General features: G+C 41.9%; 1 protein-coding gene across 5 annotated transcripts in view; it reads left to right on the top strand.

The window, feature by feature from the left end:
* The window catches only part of sbf2 (SET binding factor 2), a 709984-nt gene that overhangs the window by 285803 nt on the left and 405457 nt on the right, over positions 1 to 18724 (top strand). For all 5 annotated transcript variants that reach the window (XM_086007986.1, XM_086007985.1, XM_086007989.1 and 2 more), the window contains exon 5: positions 11166 to 11276. In XM_086007986.1, the coding sequence (XP_085864112.1) occupies positions 11166 to 11276 (111 nt within the window). The remainder of the gene's footprint in view (positions 1 to 11165; positions 11277 to 18724) is intronic.

Raw genomic sequence — 18724 nt, 5'->3', positions numbered from 1 at the left:
CAGAGAGACCTGGGGTTATATGTGCAGAAATCGTTGAAGGTGGCAGGGCAGGTTGAGAAAGCGGTTAAAAAAGCATACGAGATCCTGGGCTTCATAAATAGAGGCATTGCATACAAAAGCAAGGAAGTTATGATGAATCTTTATGAAACACTGGTTTGGCCTCAGGGCACTGCACTTTAGGAAGGATGTGAAGGCCTTAGAGAGGGTGCAGAAAAGATTTAAAAGAATGGTTCCAGGGATGAGGGACTTCAGTTACATGGATAGACTGGAGAAGCCTGGGTTGTTCTCCTTCGAGCAGAGAAGGTTGAGAGGAGATTGATAGTGGTGTTCAAAATCATGAGGGGTCTGGACAGAGTAGATAGAGAGAAACTGTTCCCATTGGCGGAAGGGTCAAGAACCAGAGGACACAGATTGAAGCTGATTGGCAGAAGAACCAAAGGCGACATGAGGAAAAACTTTTATACGCAGCGAGTGGTTAGGATCTGGAATGCACCACCTGAAAGGGTGGTGGAGGCAGATTCAATCGTGGCTTTCAAAAGGGATTGGGAAAAGATTTGCAGGGCTACGGGAAAGGGCGGGGGAGTGGGACGAGCTGAAGTGCTCTTGCAGAGAGCCGGCACGGGCTCAACAGGCCGAATGGCCTCCTTCTGTACTGTAACCATTCTATGATTCTGATATGCAGCAATTACATTCGTCCATAGTCATACAAATGCTCCATATGTGTATTTGAATATATTATTAGTGCCCAGCTCTGCTTGAAGTGCTCACTAAAGTTGCAAAATTCCAGGAATTTTTAGAAGAGGAAACTTTCCATGGAAATTTTGAGAATTTATGGGAATTTTGAGTTTTTTTGCACACTGATGGTTTTTGTCTCTGACCCTTATATTACCTTTGCCATCAAAATAGACATACTGTTCCATACAAATAAAAACAGGCTTTCAAAACTTTATTTAGGTTATAATTTTGAACTTTATTGAACCCCCACACAAAAAACCCATCTAAAATAAAATAAAAAGAGCGTCAGCTTATTTAGCCTGTAATTTGCCCTTATTTTGTCCCTTTGAGTCTTCTGCTCATGAGTCTTCTTCTCATCATTGCTCCTCCTGATTCTCTGACTCTGGCTCTGACATGTCCATTTCCTCCTCTGTGTCACTGTCTAGCTGTGTGGTGGACACTTCTGTATCTGGCTCAATAAGTTGTAGGTTCGCCCAGATAACCACCAGTTTCTCCACTCTCTTGTTAGTCGGCCTGTTGTGCACCTTTGTATGCGTATTCCCAAAAAGTGACCAGTTTCGTTCAGAGGCCGCTGATGAAGGTGGGATTTGGAGTATCACCGATGCAATGGGTGACAGGGCCTCAGATGCACAAAGTCCCCATCACCAGGTATGTGCACTGATATGCTTGCATGATTCCCATATCCCGTCCCCATTCCAAAGACCTTGCTTGGTAGAGAACTTTGCCAGACTTCCCAGAACTTTGCCCACATCCGGATTGAGGTGGCGTGAGAGGGTAGAAATCACATTAAGCGCTGTTGATCTGTTCTTCAGAAAGTATTGGTCTCCCAACATGCTTTGGGTCCAGCATGTATGCTGCAGCATGAATTGGCTTGACACAAAATTTTTGACACGTCTATGAATTGAACAATTGCCTTTCCTCTGCTTTGAGCAGCAGGGATGTGGGTAGGACAATGCTGATTTATTCTTTTAAATCAGCAAAAAACCTGAGAACATCTGACAAGACAGCATCATCTTCAATCTGAGCAATTGCAGATGCTACTGGTGAGAGTAGTTTAAGGCTGCTAACCACTCTCTCCCAAAACACATCATCCAGCAGTATTTTCTTGATGGTGGTTTCCATATCCCCAGACTGGGATATTGCCATTTCTTGCAGCGACTCCTTACCCTCCAGAAGGCTGTTGTACATTATGACAACGCCACCCCATCTAGTGTTGCTGGGCATCTTCAGTGTGGTGTTCTTGTTCTTTGTCGTTTGCTTGGAGTTGTAGGTTGCTGCAACGACCTGTTTTCCCCTGACATACTTAACAACTTGCTTGGCTCTCTTGTACAGTGCTTCCATGGTTCTCAAACCCATGATGTCCTTGAGGAGCAGGTTGAGCCCATGAGCTGCACACCCAATAGACGTAATATGAGGGTAGGCCTCCTCCACTTGAGCCCAAGCAGCCTTCATATTCGCAGCATTGTCAGTAACTACTGCAAAGACCTTTGTGATCCAAGATCGTTGATGACCGCTTTCAGCTCATCAGCAATGTATGTGCCTGTGTGTCTGTTGTCCTTCGTGTCTGTGCTCTTGAAGAACACTGGGAGAGGAGTGGAGACGATGTCGTTTATGATGCCCTCCCCTCGTACATTTGACCACCCATCTGAGATAACTGCAACACAGTCTGCCATCTCTATCGTTTTTTTGAGCTTTCCTTGGACTTTGTTATACTCAGCCTCCAGCAAATAAGTAGACAAAGCATGCCTGGTGGGAGGACAGTAGGCAGGGCGAATAACATTGAAAAATCTCTTCCAGTACACATTGGCTGTGAGCATGAGGGGTGAGCCTGTCGCATATACTGCTCGAGCAAGGCACTCATCTGCATTCTTCTGGCTATGGTTATCCATTGTATCAAAGAACCTTCCAAGTGGGCCAGGAGTTGCTGATGATAAGGAGCCTGATACTGAATGTGAACCATCATCTTCTTGAATGGAAGCAGAGGAACTCTGGGCTGACTGCTGTGAGCTTTGAGTGAAGTTGTTGCATTTGGATAAATGCTGCTGCATCTTTGTGGCATTCTTTACATATGGCTTTGTACAGTGTTTGCACATGTACACAGTCTTTCCATCTTTAATGCCTGGGGTAAAATGCTTCCACACATCCGACGGTAAATGTGGCATTGTTCTATGCAGAGAAATAAAGGGCATTCGTCACTGTGTCGAACTGCGGTCGATCGGCACGATTGCAACAGGGTGAGTAAATTTTTCCTGATGGTCCATGTGATGGAAGCATGACCTGTGCACACGACGCGACATCACCAATAGAGGGAGCTAATCGCTCATCCACTCATCCAACCAATCAGGACACACTTGTTCACAGTCGCAGAAAAAACTTGTAATTATTAAAACAAGCCAAGTAAGAAGATAAACATATATTGATTAAGAAATTCCTTAATAATTAAGATTCCATCTCTGTTAGTAATTTTAAGAGAGGACCTGTGGGGGGAAAAAAATGAAAGAAATACACAAAAAAAACAATATTATGCTAGCATGTGCTTTTTTGGGCAAAATTCCCAAGGTAAACTTTCCGTGGAAAATTTCCGGAAATTTACCGGAAACTTTCCACCCCTTCGCAACCCTAGTGCTCACACTGCTAATTTTGTCAATTATCCTTAAAACATATCGAATTTATCTTAAATAGTTGATTCATTAGTTGATGACCATATTTTAATGAGCAACGTAAAATCCATAGTATGTGCAGTCAAAATCAATTGATATTTATTAGCAGTGCATGAAAAAAACAATTTCAGTATAAATCTCCTCATGATCCCTTACTAGGTATTAACATCAGAGTTAGGCACATGAAGGTCAGCCTGGTCATCTGTCTTCCCTCTCTTGAAATCGATGAATTTCCATGTGGCATGGAGGAATCTGATTGGGGTCCAATTGTTCAAATATTTTGATTAATAGCTAGCAGAACACTGATCTCTGACCAACCATGGGTTCAAACAAATGGTCTAGAAATTTACAAGCCCCTTAAATGCTTATGTCTACTCACATTTTATTAATTTAATTTTTAAAATGTTTGAAATGGGGGTGGGGGGCGGTGGAGGGAAATCGGATAAGTGCAAAACTTCCCTCCACGTTGTTGTAAGCTTTGAGGATACTTGAAATGATTAAAGAACTTGCCCAATTCGATCACACAATCAATGAAAATAAGGGTAAATAAGAATTGGGTTTTATTGTACTGATCCACTTTGTGGAAGCATTTACATTTTACAGAAACAGAACTTTAAAAACTTTATTTTTTAAATGTGGAAAGTCAATTTCTATCTTATCTGTGATTGGCAGGACTCATTTAAAGTTGTCACAGAGTTAAATTGTAGCCATGACAAAGAAATCGCTCCGTTAGCAGCAGGATCAATACAATTGGTCGTTGGCGTCACCACGTATGATTCGGCGCAATGCCCGCTGCAGCATATTTTAATTAGAAATGCAGGAAAATATGGAGGAAGTTATCAACAGCCAGCTCGACGATCTCGCCATTGCAGGAAAATCTGGGCCCCTTTACTGGACTTTATGTGGATTGGATCTATTTTCTCAACTCCTTGATCGATGGATTATCACAATACAGATCAACGCTTGTACAGGCTAAAATTACAATCTAAATTTGAAGTACAATGAAGCATCAGAATTAAGCTTACACACAGAGCACAGCGTAGTGTTTGTACATATAGAACGCTAAAAGTCCATCAGTGAGCTAACTGCTTATAGCCCGATTTCGAGATCAATGTAGTAGTCTCCTGGAACGAAACAGTCCTGAGTACTAACACAGCAAAATACAACCAGCTAATCAAAACACCCTACTTTCACCTATTCAAACCTGATTGATGAATTCATCTTCTCATTCACAGGTCTTCGATATCTTTGGTCTTGGCATTTATAATAGATTAACAAATGATATAGTTTAAAGTTTCTGCAGTGTTTTTAACATCCAGATAATTTTTGAGAGAGACTATTTCATTTTGTTCAACCACATAGCTGTGATTACTGGATTCATCAATTAACATATCAAGTAATAGTCCAACACAAAATCAAATACAGGAAACTTTGTGCTATCCGGAGGTGAGCTATCCGGCAATCTGGAGCCACCGGCAAAAATCAGCAGCCGTTTTTTATTCTTTTTGTTTGTTTTTATGCTTTGTTTGAACAGTCAAGCTGTGCAAGGTCTGTAGCTATAGCTTCAGCTACAGAGCTTTAGGGCCACACCCGAGTGTTTAGAAGCTGTTGCTAAGCAACAGTGTTTGTTGTCAAATACGGAGATAAGAATCTCCGTATCTCTCAACATTAACTCTGGAGAGTACGGCAGTTTTGAGGCAACGGCAGCAGCTCGGTCCCGTGGGTGCCGGATAGCACAAAGTTTCCTGTAATATCTTTATTGGGATTTTATATTATTTGATGCATTCTGGTTAATTGTGCCACTATTGACAATCTAGCTCCCTCATATGATCAGGCTAATTGACACTTTTAAGACAGTTTCCCATTAAAAGACAAATATTCAAAAAATCATCTGAAATATATAGGAAAACAAATAATATGTTAAAATTGATTGCAATAAGATGTTCATTTTTTGAAACGGACGCTGATTTTGAGATTAATTGGATAAATATTTGAAAAGGAAGGATATGAAGAAAATGCATAAAGTGGAATTAGAGTAAATTAAGGAGCTAGCACTGGCACTGGCTCAAGGGCCCAAAGGGCCTTATGCGATTCTACAATGAAATAGTTAAAAAGTTAGCAACAACTTTGGCATTATTTTGTATTTTATTTCTTGTTGGTGCCTTTTGTTGTTGACATTATTGGGCGAGTTTATTCACTGAAATATTTGATGCACGAACTGTATTTAGTTCTCTTGTATGGCTTTGCTGCTGTTGACGCTGGTGTGTGTAGCCCCTTGCAGACAGGTCTCTCGCCTTTGTCCTAGCAGTATTATTTTAATTCGCTGACCCTGGGAATTCTGATGGGGTCAGGCTCCACCAATTTTGGCAGGCATGCGTCGCGCCCCGCCGCAAATTGACCTCGTCGAGGACCTCGGAATTTAATAAATTTGGGGGGGTGACTGTCTTGATTTTCTGTTAACTTCCAACTGTTCAGATTCCCCAATATTCACTGTTAGTTTATTGTTGTAAGTTTAGAATTAGTTATTGGAAATTAGATCGATCGAAACTGAAGGCATCCTGTTCAGCTCTCACCAAAACTGCATCCTAGGCCAGATTTCATCCAGCTTGTTCAAGCAGTCCGCAACCTTGGTATCATTTGTGACCCTCAAGTCAGCTTCAAACCCCACATCCTAGCCACCACTAAGAGTGCCTATTTCCACATCTACACCATAACCTGGCATTACCCCACTCACTCCCTCTGCTGAAATTCTTGCCCATCCCTTTGTTACATCCAATCTCAATTACACAATGCACTCCAAGCTGGTGACCCAACTTCCATCTGCTGCCTTATCCCTGATGTCCTCCACAAATCTCCAGTGGCTTCCCATCCTCCAGTGCATTGAATTCATAATCCTTGTCTACATTTTCTCGTCCCTCCACCGCCTCTCCCCTTCATACCTGCTACCTTATCCAACCGTGCGTGACAGCTTGTATCCTCTACTGTCTTGGCCCCACACTCTGAAACATTCAAGTGCCAGTTTGGCTCAGCAGTAACTCTTGCCTCTGAATCTAAAAGGCAATGGTTCAAGTCTAATAATAGAATTTAGCACATAATGTATGGTGACACTTCAGTGCACTGTTGTGGGAGTGCTTCATTGTCAGAGGTGCTGTCTTTTTGATGACATGTTAAACCAAAGTCCTGTCTACCTCTTCAGGGGAGTTCTCCCAGTATACTGGCCAACACTTATGCATTGACCAAACCCCCAAAAAACAGATTAATCAGCGATTACTCTTGTTGTTTATGGGACCTTGCTGTGTGCAAATTGACTGCCATGTTTGCCTACATTTCAAGTGTGATTATACTTGAAAATAAATCATTGGTTGTGGAGCACTTTGGGGCAAGTTCTGCATCCCTTTACTTTGCTACTGCTCTTCATTCCTGCAAAAGGTTCCTCGAAGCTCACGTCTGACCATGTCTTCAGTCACTTCCGTATCATTGCTTGGTGCTTAGTTTTGCCTTAATGAAGCACTTTAGGTCATTTTATAAGGGGAAAGGCACTATAGAAATGCAAATTGTTCGAATAAATATGAAGTCAAGATGATTTAGGAAGTGCTGCCACAACGTGAATGTGAAAGGTCCTAACTGAGCAGATTTGCAGAATGTTAACGTCACCTGATACACATCATAAACTTTACATTGAGGCTTCTGCTGTTAGGAGAATTCAGAGAATGTCAGACATTGCCGCTGGCTAGTACTATGCCTTATCTAGGGAGTCCTTAATCATATCACTAAAGGCAAAGTGAAAACATTCTTTTTCCTTGTGTTAAAGTGAAGCCAACTCATATCCTTTGAATTTACTAGCCAAATTGTTGACATTAATCTTAGATGACAAAGACCATAAAGAATTGCCAGAATAGATTTAAGTAGGCCATTCCACACAGTTAAAAAAAAATCATTAGTTCATAATGACAAATCATTGACACAAATCTCCTTCAATTTCCAGAAGGCATTCAAAAGGTTCCACACATTTTATCTTTCTATCTGTGTCACAAGAAGTTTTATCAGTAATGGACATAGCAAACAGCTGTCAATTTTCTGGCATTGATTCTGTCGTCTCTTGATTGGTTCTAACTTTGTCACTTCAGTATTCATGTTGCCCTAAATCTTTGTCTCCAATAATATACCACCAAAAACCTTTGGCCCAATCACATTAACAACAACAATAATAAAATGTTGCATTTATATAGCATCTTTAATGTAGAAAAATGCTCAAAGGTACTTCACTGAGGCAAAACCAAAGAAGGAGATATTAGGAAGAGTGCCAAAAGTTTGGTCAAAGAGGCAGATTTTAAGATGGGCCATAAAGGAGGAGAAGGAGGTGAAGGGATTTAGGCCAGGAATTTCAGAGCGTAGTGCCTTAGATTCCTGAAGGCACGACCACCAGTGGTGAAAAGGGGGTGCACAAGAGTCAAAAAATTGAGATACAGTTCCTCACTCACTTAACATATGCCCTAAAAAATAAAATTTTAAATATAAGCACGTGAAAAATTAAAACAATGCAAAAATTAAAATCACAAATTTACTCTAAAACTGGTTCATTTCATTACCTGATTACTCTCAAATTCTTTCCCACTTCTCCAGTTCACACCCCAACTGGGCTTCTTGAACATTCTATATTTTGGGTTTACGACTGCTACTTCACAGCCCAGCCTGCTGAGCTGAAGCTTGATGTTCTGCGCCAAACATCTACAGTGCAGTACGACAAGATCCTGCACTGCCCAGCCCCCATCACACCATGTACAACGAGATCAGACAATCAGACTAACTTTCCTAGAAGTCATTATGTAAATTCAGGTCTTGGACTTTATGCTTTCCTCCCTCCAACTCCATAGCTATCTCCCTTCTGGCACCAACACTGACCCGTCTGCCTTTTGCTCCTAAGCAAGGTGTTGCGATTTACAGGTCCAACTCCATACTCGGGAGTCCTATAGAAAGCAGTTCCAGCAGAACTGCTGCCTGCTTCACCCTTGTATCCTTTTTCCCATTCTAACCGGTCATTGCTCACTCCCTTGTCTCCCTCACAGCCGTACATTTGCTTCACTGCTTACTGTTTTCCCTGCCTTAAACCGCAAATCAATCTACGTTTTTTTTTTATGCTGTACGTAAATTGTGAATGAGTGCATAATTCAAAAACATGCACAAGTTGCTGAATATAAAGATAAATTTAATTTTGCAAAGTAAATATGTTAAAGCGAAAGAAAGAAATCATGAAAGAATAATAATTGCACTGAGGCCAAAAGTAAACTAAGGATTGAAAGCCAGTAGAGAAGAAAGGAATTTTAAACATAAATTACTCTGGAGAGCAAACAAAATGCAAATCAGGATTCAGAAGCTCAGTGGATACTGGTCAAAATCTTAGATGATTTCAAAGTAGGAGGGGCGGTTGAATGTGAAAATACAGCTGTAGAATTACAAAATGGGTTAACCAGAATATCGAAGTAAGTGAAACAGTCAGGTGAAATTTAATATGGACAAGCACTGCACATAGGAAGGAATAATGGCACAATAACTACTCTTAATTATGTTGAAATCACCAAGAGTTTGTTGAAAGAGATCAAGGAGTCTTAGATAATAGCAAAATACTGCGGATGCTGGAAATCTGAAATAACAACAGAAAATGCTGGAAATACTCAGCAGGCCAGGCAGCATCCGTGGAGAGAGAAACAGGGTTAACGTTTCGGGTCTGGGACCCTTCAAGTCTTAGACTTGACTCAGAAGAGTGAATTATGAGGAAAGACTGGAGAAACTTTAGAGATTGTGAGCCTTGTAGGAAGTAAAAGTATGGTGCTATCGAGTTATATCAAGTCTGCAGCACAGAAACAGGCCATTTATCTGGTCATTATTACATTGCTGTTTGTGGGAGCTTGCCGTGTGCAAATTGGCTGCCGCGTTTCCCACATTACAACAGTGACTACTCTCCAAAAAAAAAAAAAAAAAAAAAAAAAAAAGTACTTCTTTGGCTGTAAAGCGCTTTGAGACGTCCGGTGGTCGTGAAAGGTGCTATATAAATGTAAGTCTTTCTTTCTTTAACTGGTCTGTGCCAGCATTTATGCTCCACACAAGCCTCCTCTTACCCTTCATCACCTAACCCTATCAGTATACCCTTCTATTCCTTTCTCCCTCATGTGCTTATCTAGCTTTCCCTTAAATGCATCTCTGTTAGTCACCTCAACTACTTGTGGTAGAGAGTTCCACATTCTTGCCACTCTTTGGGTAAAGAAGTTTCTCCTGAATTCCCTATTGGATTTATTAGTGACTATCTTATATTTATGTCCTCTAGTTTTGGTCTCCCCACACATTTTCTCCATGTCTACCCTATCAAACCCTTTCATTATCTAAAAGACCTCTATCTAGAGAAAAGAGTCCGTCTGTTCAGTCTTTCCTGATAGTTACAACCTCTCAGTTCTCGTATCATCCTTATGAATCTTTTTTGCACCTTCGCCAATGCCTCTATATCCTTTTTATAATATGGAGATCAGAACTGTGCGCAGTACTCAAGTGTGGTCTAACCAAGGTTCCTTACAAGTTTAACATAACTTACCTGCTTTTCAATTCTATCCCTCTAAGATATGAACCCCAGTGCTTGTTTTTTTATGGCCGTCTTAACCTGCGATTTGTGTATATGTCCCCCTAGATCCCTTTGCTTATCTACCCCATTTAAACTCTTATTATCTAAGCAGTATGTGGCGTCCTTATTCTTCCTACCAAAATGTAAACCCTCATACTTATCTATATTGAAATTAGTTTGCCAATTACACGCTCATTCTGCATGGTTATTAATGTCGTCTTGTATTTTGTCACATATACAAAAGTGATAAAGCTAAATTCAGAATACTAATTCAAATTAAAACATGACAGGAAGACGGGACACTGATTCAAAATAGTAAAAGGCAAATTTGGGATTGATAGCAGGAAGTTCTTCTTCGCACAAAGGATGACCAACAGAGTAATGAAGGCAAAACCTTGAAATTGATTGGATGCCATAAGAGTGGGACTATAGGATTTTTCTCTGGACATGCTAAGATGAGCCAAATGGCCTTCCTTATCTGTAATTTTGTTATGAACACATTATTTTTAATATGTTTGTCCACAAGCAGTGGAATGTAAAAACAATAACAATCAATAAACATGGATGGTAGTGATAAGTGGACAAAACTCAGGTTAGATGCCAGGTAACGAACAAGACTGGAGTAGAAAGGTTTCCTTCCCCTTAACAAATTTGTGGATATGTGGAAGACATGCAATCAATTATATATATTTTGGAAAAGAGCTAGGTGAATTTCTGTTTAGGACAGGATTAAGGATTAAGATTAAATCAAATTGGGTTGTACATGGTAAAGAAAGAAAGACTTGCATTTATATAGCGCCTTTCACGACCTCTGGACGATCCAAAGCATTTTACAGCCAATGAAGTACTTTTGAAGTGTAGTTACTGTTGTAATGTAGGAAATGCGGCAGCCAATTGCACACGGCAAGCTCCCACGAATAGCAATGTGATAATGACCAGATAATCTGTTTGGTTAGGTTATTCGAGGGATAAATATTGGCCAGGACACCGGGGATAACTCCCCTGCTCTTCTTCGAAATAGTGCCGTGGGATCTTTTATGTCCACCTGAGAGAGCAGACAGGGCCTCGGATTAACGTTGCATCCGAAAGATGGTGTTGGGTATTTTTAGAGATTTTTGAAATGAACTATGTGAATATTAACCACTACCCTCACTTTTTAGGCTTGCCTCGGCCTCATTTATACGGTGTATGTCGACAGTCTCAATGTGAACTTGGAACATGTGATTGCCAATCTTTTTACATGTTTGGTGCCAGTTGCTGGAGGGTCTCAGGTAAGAAAAATATTGCTATTTTTCTAGATAATTTAAAGTATAAAACAAAAGAATTATTCCTTTGCTAAGGCACTCTTAGTGACTTGATGAGCCTGAAGTTGCTGGAACCTTGTGTCATAGTAATGAGGTATTAATGGCAGCACCATTATTAATACGTAAATGTTCCAGTACATAATGGTGTAAGTTATACAGTACCTTTATTTGTATTGCTTCATAATTTGCTGGGACATTTGCACTGCTCTGCCGATAGCGTCACCCGAGTTAATTCTTGTTGCTCAACCCACCAGTGCAGTCAATGGCGATTGCCAATTGCCACAATTTACGTCATTATTTGTTCCACAGCCGCTTAGGCTGAAGAATAATGGTACGAGTGACTTGGCATTGATGTGATTTACAGCCCTCATATGGATCTCAGCCTGGGAGGCCAACAAAGGGACCACTAAAGCTGTGGAACCATAATCTCAGCAGTCTGGAAATTGTTCTCGGTTTTCTTTTAATAATTCTATCAGTTTTGGCAATATTTTCTTACCAGTTTTGCCATTCAGCGTCCTATTAGTGTCTGAAGGCAATTAATTTCAGGACCCCACCTGTATCTACATGTTGGAAGGTGAAAGCATTGCAATGGCCTATCCACTGGCCATTCCCCAGTCCTTGATTATCATGGACAATCTGGAGGAGGAGCAGAGGAAGCAGATCCATTGCTTGAGGCACCATGTGTCGAGATTCACGTATCTCTGGTAAACAGGATCGAGTGCAAACCAATATGGTGGGTATATTGTGTTTAATCGGAGTTTAGGACGGAATATAACACACCAGTAATACAGCAAAAACATACAACGTGACAAGTCTCTGATATCGGACCCGATCGGACAGGCGGCTGGCGTGCATGAACAGTTCTCTGGCTTGCAGCCTCTTCCTCTCGTCTAGAATCTCTGAGTGGGTGAACATGGGATCGCTCTCGAAAGAGCGCTCGACCAGCCCAACTTCTGCTTAGCTCTCCCCTCCACCGTCTGAGTGGGCAAGCCCTTGGGGTGTTATTTTTATTCTCTTTTTAAGAGTGGGCCTGAGGCCAAATTATTGACAAGACCAGTTAACCTATAGAAATCCCCCCCCAAAACCTCAGTACCGAATGGAGCGTCGAGTTCTTCGTCTCAATTCTTGGATGAAAGCCCGCCCTCAAAGGGGTCTCATGATCTCAGCCAATTTATCTTCCTTGTTTTTACATTTTGAAGGTTCCTCCATTGGAATTCCTCCTATCTCCCTGGTCCCTATCCTCCCTGGTACAATTGGTACTAGGCCTGACCTTGTCCCCTTTCAATCACGAGGCCCAACCCAGAGCTTTCCCGCTTCAGCCGGTCATTATCTCACTTTCATCTAGCAAACTGCTACATCCTGAGATGGATACCTTAACTTCCCTAAATTCCTTTTATTCCATGTCTTTCTATACTAGTTAACTTTTAATTATCTTCGCAAGTAGTTCTGCTAAACAAACTCCAAATTCTAAGATGGTATTATAATATGGTTATTAGTAATAATGGAAGAAACATAGGTTTGGCCTTCATTAGCCAAATTAAAGATACATTAAGATATACATTAACGAAGTCAAAACCCTAACTTGCAAACAACAGATATGGCAGGCAAGGCCATCCTGTGGGTCCCTTTGTGGAATGTTTGTGCCTCATCTAATCTAACTAACTGAAGACATTTTGTCTCAAATTCTAATACGAGCTTTCAGGAAAATGAAACTTACAGTCCTCAGTAAAACATAACTTATACATTAACCCCTCACTTGTCTCGAGCAGAAACATACAATCATTTAAACACAGTATTATTCACGTAGCCATATACATTTTTAGGTACCCCTAGTTTCTAACACATGGCTGGAGACTGAACCAAGAGCATACAGGGAAAGATTGTCATTTGAGGCACTTTGGAGGAGCTGTGCATGCGCAGACTGCAGTTCACCAATGAAGAAATTTATCACCTCTGTGACATACTCCACAGAGACCTGAAACAGCTGTCTACCTCCCGCAGGACCTTGTCAGTGCTAGTGAAGGTGATCAAGACCCTCAGTTTCTACGGCTCCGGTTCCTTCCAGTCAGGACACTGGAGACTTCAGCCAAGGAGTTTTGAGGGCCCGCATTCAACAGGTGACAGATGGCCTCTTCCGCAGGGCATCCAAGCATTAAATAGGACATGTCCCCTGCGTAGAAAAGAGACAGGTTCATAAATTTCGTCAGGATTGCTGGCTTTCCGAGCGTGCAGGGTGCTGTCGATGGGATCCACGTGCCACTGAAGGCTCCACTTAAGGAGCCTATCACTTTTATCAACAGGAAGGCTTACCACTAGCTAAATGTGCTAATTTCCTGCGATGCCCAACTGAGGATCCTGCATGTTAACTTAGAGTGTTGGGAAAGTGTTCAGGCAGTGCATTCTAGATCATAACTCGCTGCGTAAAAAAAAAAAAATAATAATTCTCCTCATCACGCCTCTGGTTCTTTTGTCAATTCCCTTAAATCTGTGTCCTCTGATTACTGACCCTTCTGCCACTACAAACAGTTTCACCTAAATACTCTTTTATATGTTTAGTTGGTGAGATGGAAAAGATAAAAATCGCACAATATAATGAGCAATAATGCTGGCATAATCCTCACCTGACTGACACAATAAAGTTAATCTTGTTGATTCAGTGTTTCTGTCGTTTAGTTTAGTGTATGCCGGATAAATCTTAAGGTGCAGTGCTCTTTCGAAGGTAAAATTAAACCCTTATTCTGCAAGCTAACCTTTGTTTTTCTGAAATGAATGGGAAAGAGAAATGGTTCATGTCTTCATCTTGGGAACATAGGAACAGGACTACACTATTCAGCCCTTCGAGCTTGTTCCGCCATTCAATTAGATCATGGCTGATCTGTATCTTAACTCCATCTACCCCTCTTGGTTCCCTAACCCTTAATACCCTTGCCTAACAAAAATCTATCAATTTCAGTTTTGAAATTGTCAACATAGAAACATAGAAGATAGGAGCAGGAGTAGGCCATTCGGCCCCTCGAGCCTGCTCCGCCATTCAATGCGATCATGGCTGATCATCCAAATTCAGTACACTGTCCTTGCTTTCTCCCCATAACCCTTGATCCCCTTAGCCTTAAGAAATATATCCAACTCCTTCTTGAATATATTTAATGAATTGGCCTCTACTGCCTTCTGTGGTAGAGAATTCCACCGGTTCACCACTCTCTGGGTGAAGAAATTCCTCCTCATCTCTGTCCTAAATGGCTTACCCCTTATCCTTAGACTGTGACCCCTGGTTCTGGACTCCCGACCATCGGGAACATCCTTCCTGCATCTAGTCTGTCCAGTCCTGTTAGAATTTTATAAGTTTCAATGAGATCCTCTCTCATTCTTCTAAACTCCAGTGAGTATAAGCCCAATCGACCCAATCTCTCCTCATACGTCATTCCTGCCATCCCAGGTATCAGCCTGGTGAATCTTCGCTGAACTCCCTCCATGGCAAGAACATTCTTCCTCAGATAAGGCGACCAAAACTGCACACAATACTCGAGATGTGGTCTCACCAAGGCCCTGTACAACTGCAGCAAGACATCCTTGTTCCTGTACTCAAACTCTCTCGCTACGAAGGCCAACATACCATTTGCCTTCTTAACTGCCTGCTGCACCTGCATGCTTACCTTCAGCGACTGGTGCACAAGGACACCCAGGTCTCGTTGCACTTCCCCTTCTCCCAATCTATTGCCATTCAGATAATCTGCCTTCCTGTTTTTGCCACCAAAGTGGATAACCTCGCATTTATCCACGTTATATTGCATCTGCCATGCTTCTGCCCAATCACCCAACCTGCCCAAATCATCCTGGAGTTTCTCGGCATCCTCCTCACAGCACACACGCCCACCCAGCTTCGTGTCGTCTGCAAACTTGGAGATATTACAGCTCGTTCCCTTGTCTAGATCATTGATATATATTGTGAATAGCTGGGGTCCAAGGACCAATCCCTGCGGTACCCCACTAGTCACTGCCTGCCACTCGGAAAAAGAGCCGTTTATTCCCACTCTTTGCTTTCTGTCTGCCAACCAGTTCTCTATCCAAGTCAATACCTTGCCCCCAATCCCATGTGCCTTAACTTTACACGCTAATCTCTTGTGCGGGACCTTATCGAAAGCCTTCTGAAAGTCCAAATACACCACATCCACTGGTTCTCCCTTATCTATTTTACCAGTTACATCCTCAAAAAATTCCAGTAGATTAGTCAAGCACGATTTACCTTTTGTAAATCCATGTTGACTTTGTCTGATCCTGTCACTGTTTTCCAAGTGCTCTGCTATTACATCTTTTATAATGGACTCTAGCATTTTCCCCACTACCGATGTCAGGCTTACCGGTCTGTAATTCCCCGTTTTCTCTCTACCACCTTTTTTGAATAGTGGGGTAACATTAGCTACCCTCCAATCCATGGGTACTGTTCCAGATTCCATCTAATGTTGGAAGATGACCAGCAATGCATCTACTATTTCTAGGGCCACTTCCTTAAGTACCCTAAGTTGTAGATTATCAGGCCCTGGGGATTTATCGGCCTTCAATCCCGTCAATTTCCCTAACACCATTTCCCTACAGTGCTGATTTCTTTCAGTTCCTCCCTTTCATCAGACCCTACGTTCCCTGACATCTCTGGGAGGTTATTTGTGTCCTCCTTTGTGAAGACCGAACCAAAATATGTATTTAATTGGTCTGCCATTTCTTTGTTCCCCATTATAAATTCCCCTGATTCTGACTGCAAGGGACCTACGCTTGACTTCACCAATCTTTTCCTCTTCACATATCTATAAAAGCTTTTACAGTCAGTTTTTATGTTCCCTGCAAGCTTACTCTCATATTCTATTTTCCCCTTCTTAATTAATCCCTTTGTCGAATCCTAAACTGCTCCCAATCCTCAAGTTTACTGTTTTTTTCTGGCCAATTTATATGTCCTCTCCTTGGATTTTATGCTATCCCAAATTTCCCTTGTTAGCTACGGTTGAGTCACCTTTTTTGTTTTATTTTTATGCCAAACTGGGATGAACTGGATGATCCTAGACTTCAGTTAATTCCAGAACTTGCAATATTGACCTGCAGCTAAGAGCTCTGCACAACTCAACTGTAGCTGACATAAAGTGAAAATACCGTGAAACCACTATTTGGAGATGGTATGCATGATGTTGGGATTGGTACCCAGGCGCACACTTGTAGGATTGGATTTCAGAAGATAGTGACTTTATCTTAGTCTCAAAAATATAGCATAACCTGGTAAAATAACTCAAAACACTTGTCTAATGTTGTCGCATTTCAGAGCCATTCATAATCGTTTTTACAAGAATGTACAGAATTTTGGGGGGAAAGGAAAGAGAGGGTAATAACTTGCTTTTAAAAGAATATGGCCTAGAAATTCAGTTGTTTGCGCCAGCCGCTAGCGCCTTAGGAGGAGGAGATGTGGGGCGCTGGGCGGCTAGCGGCCGGGCGCTGTGCGATCTGCGCCTCTCCCCAACTTCAGTAAAGATTTAGCGGCGGCGCAAAGCCTTTGCGCGCGCTCAGCTGCGCGCGCAGATCCTGACGTCGTTTCATCGTGCAACGCCCTTTGTGCGCCCCAAACCGGAAATTCAGTGGCGCCGGCCTATTGCGCGCCTGGCGCCCCTAGCGACTGGTGGAGGGGAACGGTTCCAAGTCGCTGCGGGGCGCGCTAATTGAAGGGCACTCCTCCTGCAGTAGAAATGGCAGCCATTTTGCATCACTCCTTCTTTGTGAGAGACGGATCTTTGCAGAGAGACAAAGGTAGAGAGCTTTCTGGTTTGGCTCAACACTCGCACAGGTACTTGTGGCTTCAGGCCACAGCTTTGCACTTGTCTTTAACTTCAGAGCCATAGCATTGACTGGAAACATATAATGGGGGCTGCAATGGGTGCAAACGTTGGCCTTCTCCATAGTCCTGGGCGTTGTCCAGATCAAGCAGCAGTGGTCAGGCCTTGCTTCAGGGCTGCAGTGTGCAGGGCGTGGCAGGCAAACAAATCCACCCTCCCCCTTTAAGAGCTCACCGGCGCCAGAGTGTCTGCCGTCAATCAGCAACTCGCCGCACCTGCGCTGCGCCCGCCCTCGGGGGTTTCGCCCCGGGCCGCCGGCTTAGCGCCTAATGATAGTCGTGCATCACCTGTTTTAGCGCAGCAGCAACTTCTTGGGGCGATGCCACTGAATATCGGCGAAGGTGGCGCGAAGTTGCGCCGGGCGCAAACTTTAGCGGCCGCCCGGCTGTAGCGCCCCAAACGTGGCTATACTGAATTTCTAGGCCTATGTATGCAAATTATTATTTTAAAATTATTTTGCAGTGTGCTTTTGGTAGGGGGTAACCATAAACATATTCAATACTCCTTCGTCCCGGGGTACAACAAAACAGAAGTCTATTAACTGCAGTATTTTAATGGCAAATGCAGAAGTATTGTTGTTTTGCTCAACATTTAAAATGTTATTTATAAATGTATTGCATCATTCCAAAAGCTTGTTGTACATAGGCTCTGTATTTTAGAAAATTTTAGATTATTAAAGCTTATTATTTGCAAAGCTATTTATGAAGAATTCATAATATACAGGATGTTTACTTTTCCAATACAAAATTGGAAGCCTTGTTACCTGCTGAATGCTTTGTTAAAGCTAAAGTAGTCTTTATATGTTTAGCTGGTGAGGTGGAAAAGATAAAAATCACACATGTACTAAGCAATAATGCTGGTATAATCCTCACCCGACTGACACAATGCAGCTAATCTCGTTGATTCAGTGTTTCTGTGATTAAGATTTATCCGCTAGATGTCCCTTTTGTTTGTCTGGCATCATATCTAACAGCAAGCTTCTTGAATAACAAATGCAAAATTGATTTGATTTGTTTAATTGAAAAATTATACCTCACAGATCATTGGCTCTGACTTGCAAAGAAGCCTTGTAGTACAAAGAAGCTGTGTCATAGTGTTCTTGCAGCTAAAATGTATCCTCTAGCATTGTATGGAAGACTCTGCTGACTTCTGAGCATATACTGTCTAAATATAGCTTATAGAATTCTGCTCATGAAAGCTAGATAAAGGAAAATAACCATCTGTGCACTTAAATGTTTCTCTTGTATTCTACACAAAGGTTTTCTCTTCAAAGCATCAATAACAGATAGAAAAGGAGAAACAGATACTGAGCTGTAGTAGAAGAATTAGGAGAGCTAACTGATAGTATGGCCCAAAAGAAATTTTATGAGGAGGCTTTTATAGACATCAAGAAAAGTAGCAAAGTGGAGGGATTTAGGTAGTAAGTTCTAGAGGTTAGGGTTGAGACAGCTGAATGCTGTGCTACAGATGGTTGATCAGAGGGAAGGGAGATGCACAGGAAGTGTAGAGATTAGATTATCTCTGGTCTTTCAGATAAGCAGGATC

This window comes from Somniosus microcephalus, chromosome 15 (genome assembly GCF_052327205.1).
Source record: "Somniosus microcephalus isolate GS21.2 chromosome 15, FLI_Smic_1.0, whole genome shotgun sequence".
Classification (NCBI taxonomy): domain Eukaryota; kingdom Metazoa; phylum Chordata; class Chondrichthyes; order Squaliformes; family Somniosidae; genus Somniosus; species Somniosus microcephalus.
The sequence above is the reverse complement of the archived record's forward strand: the minus strand, read 5'-3'. Positions and strand labels throughout refer to the sequence as shown.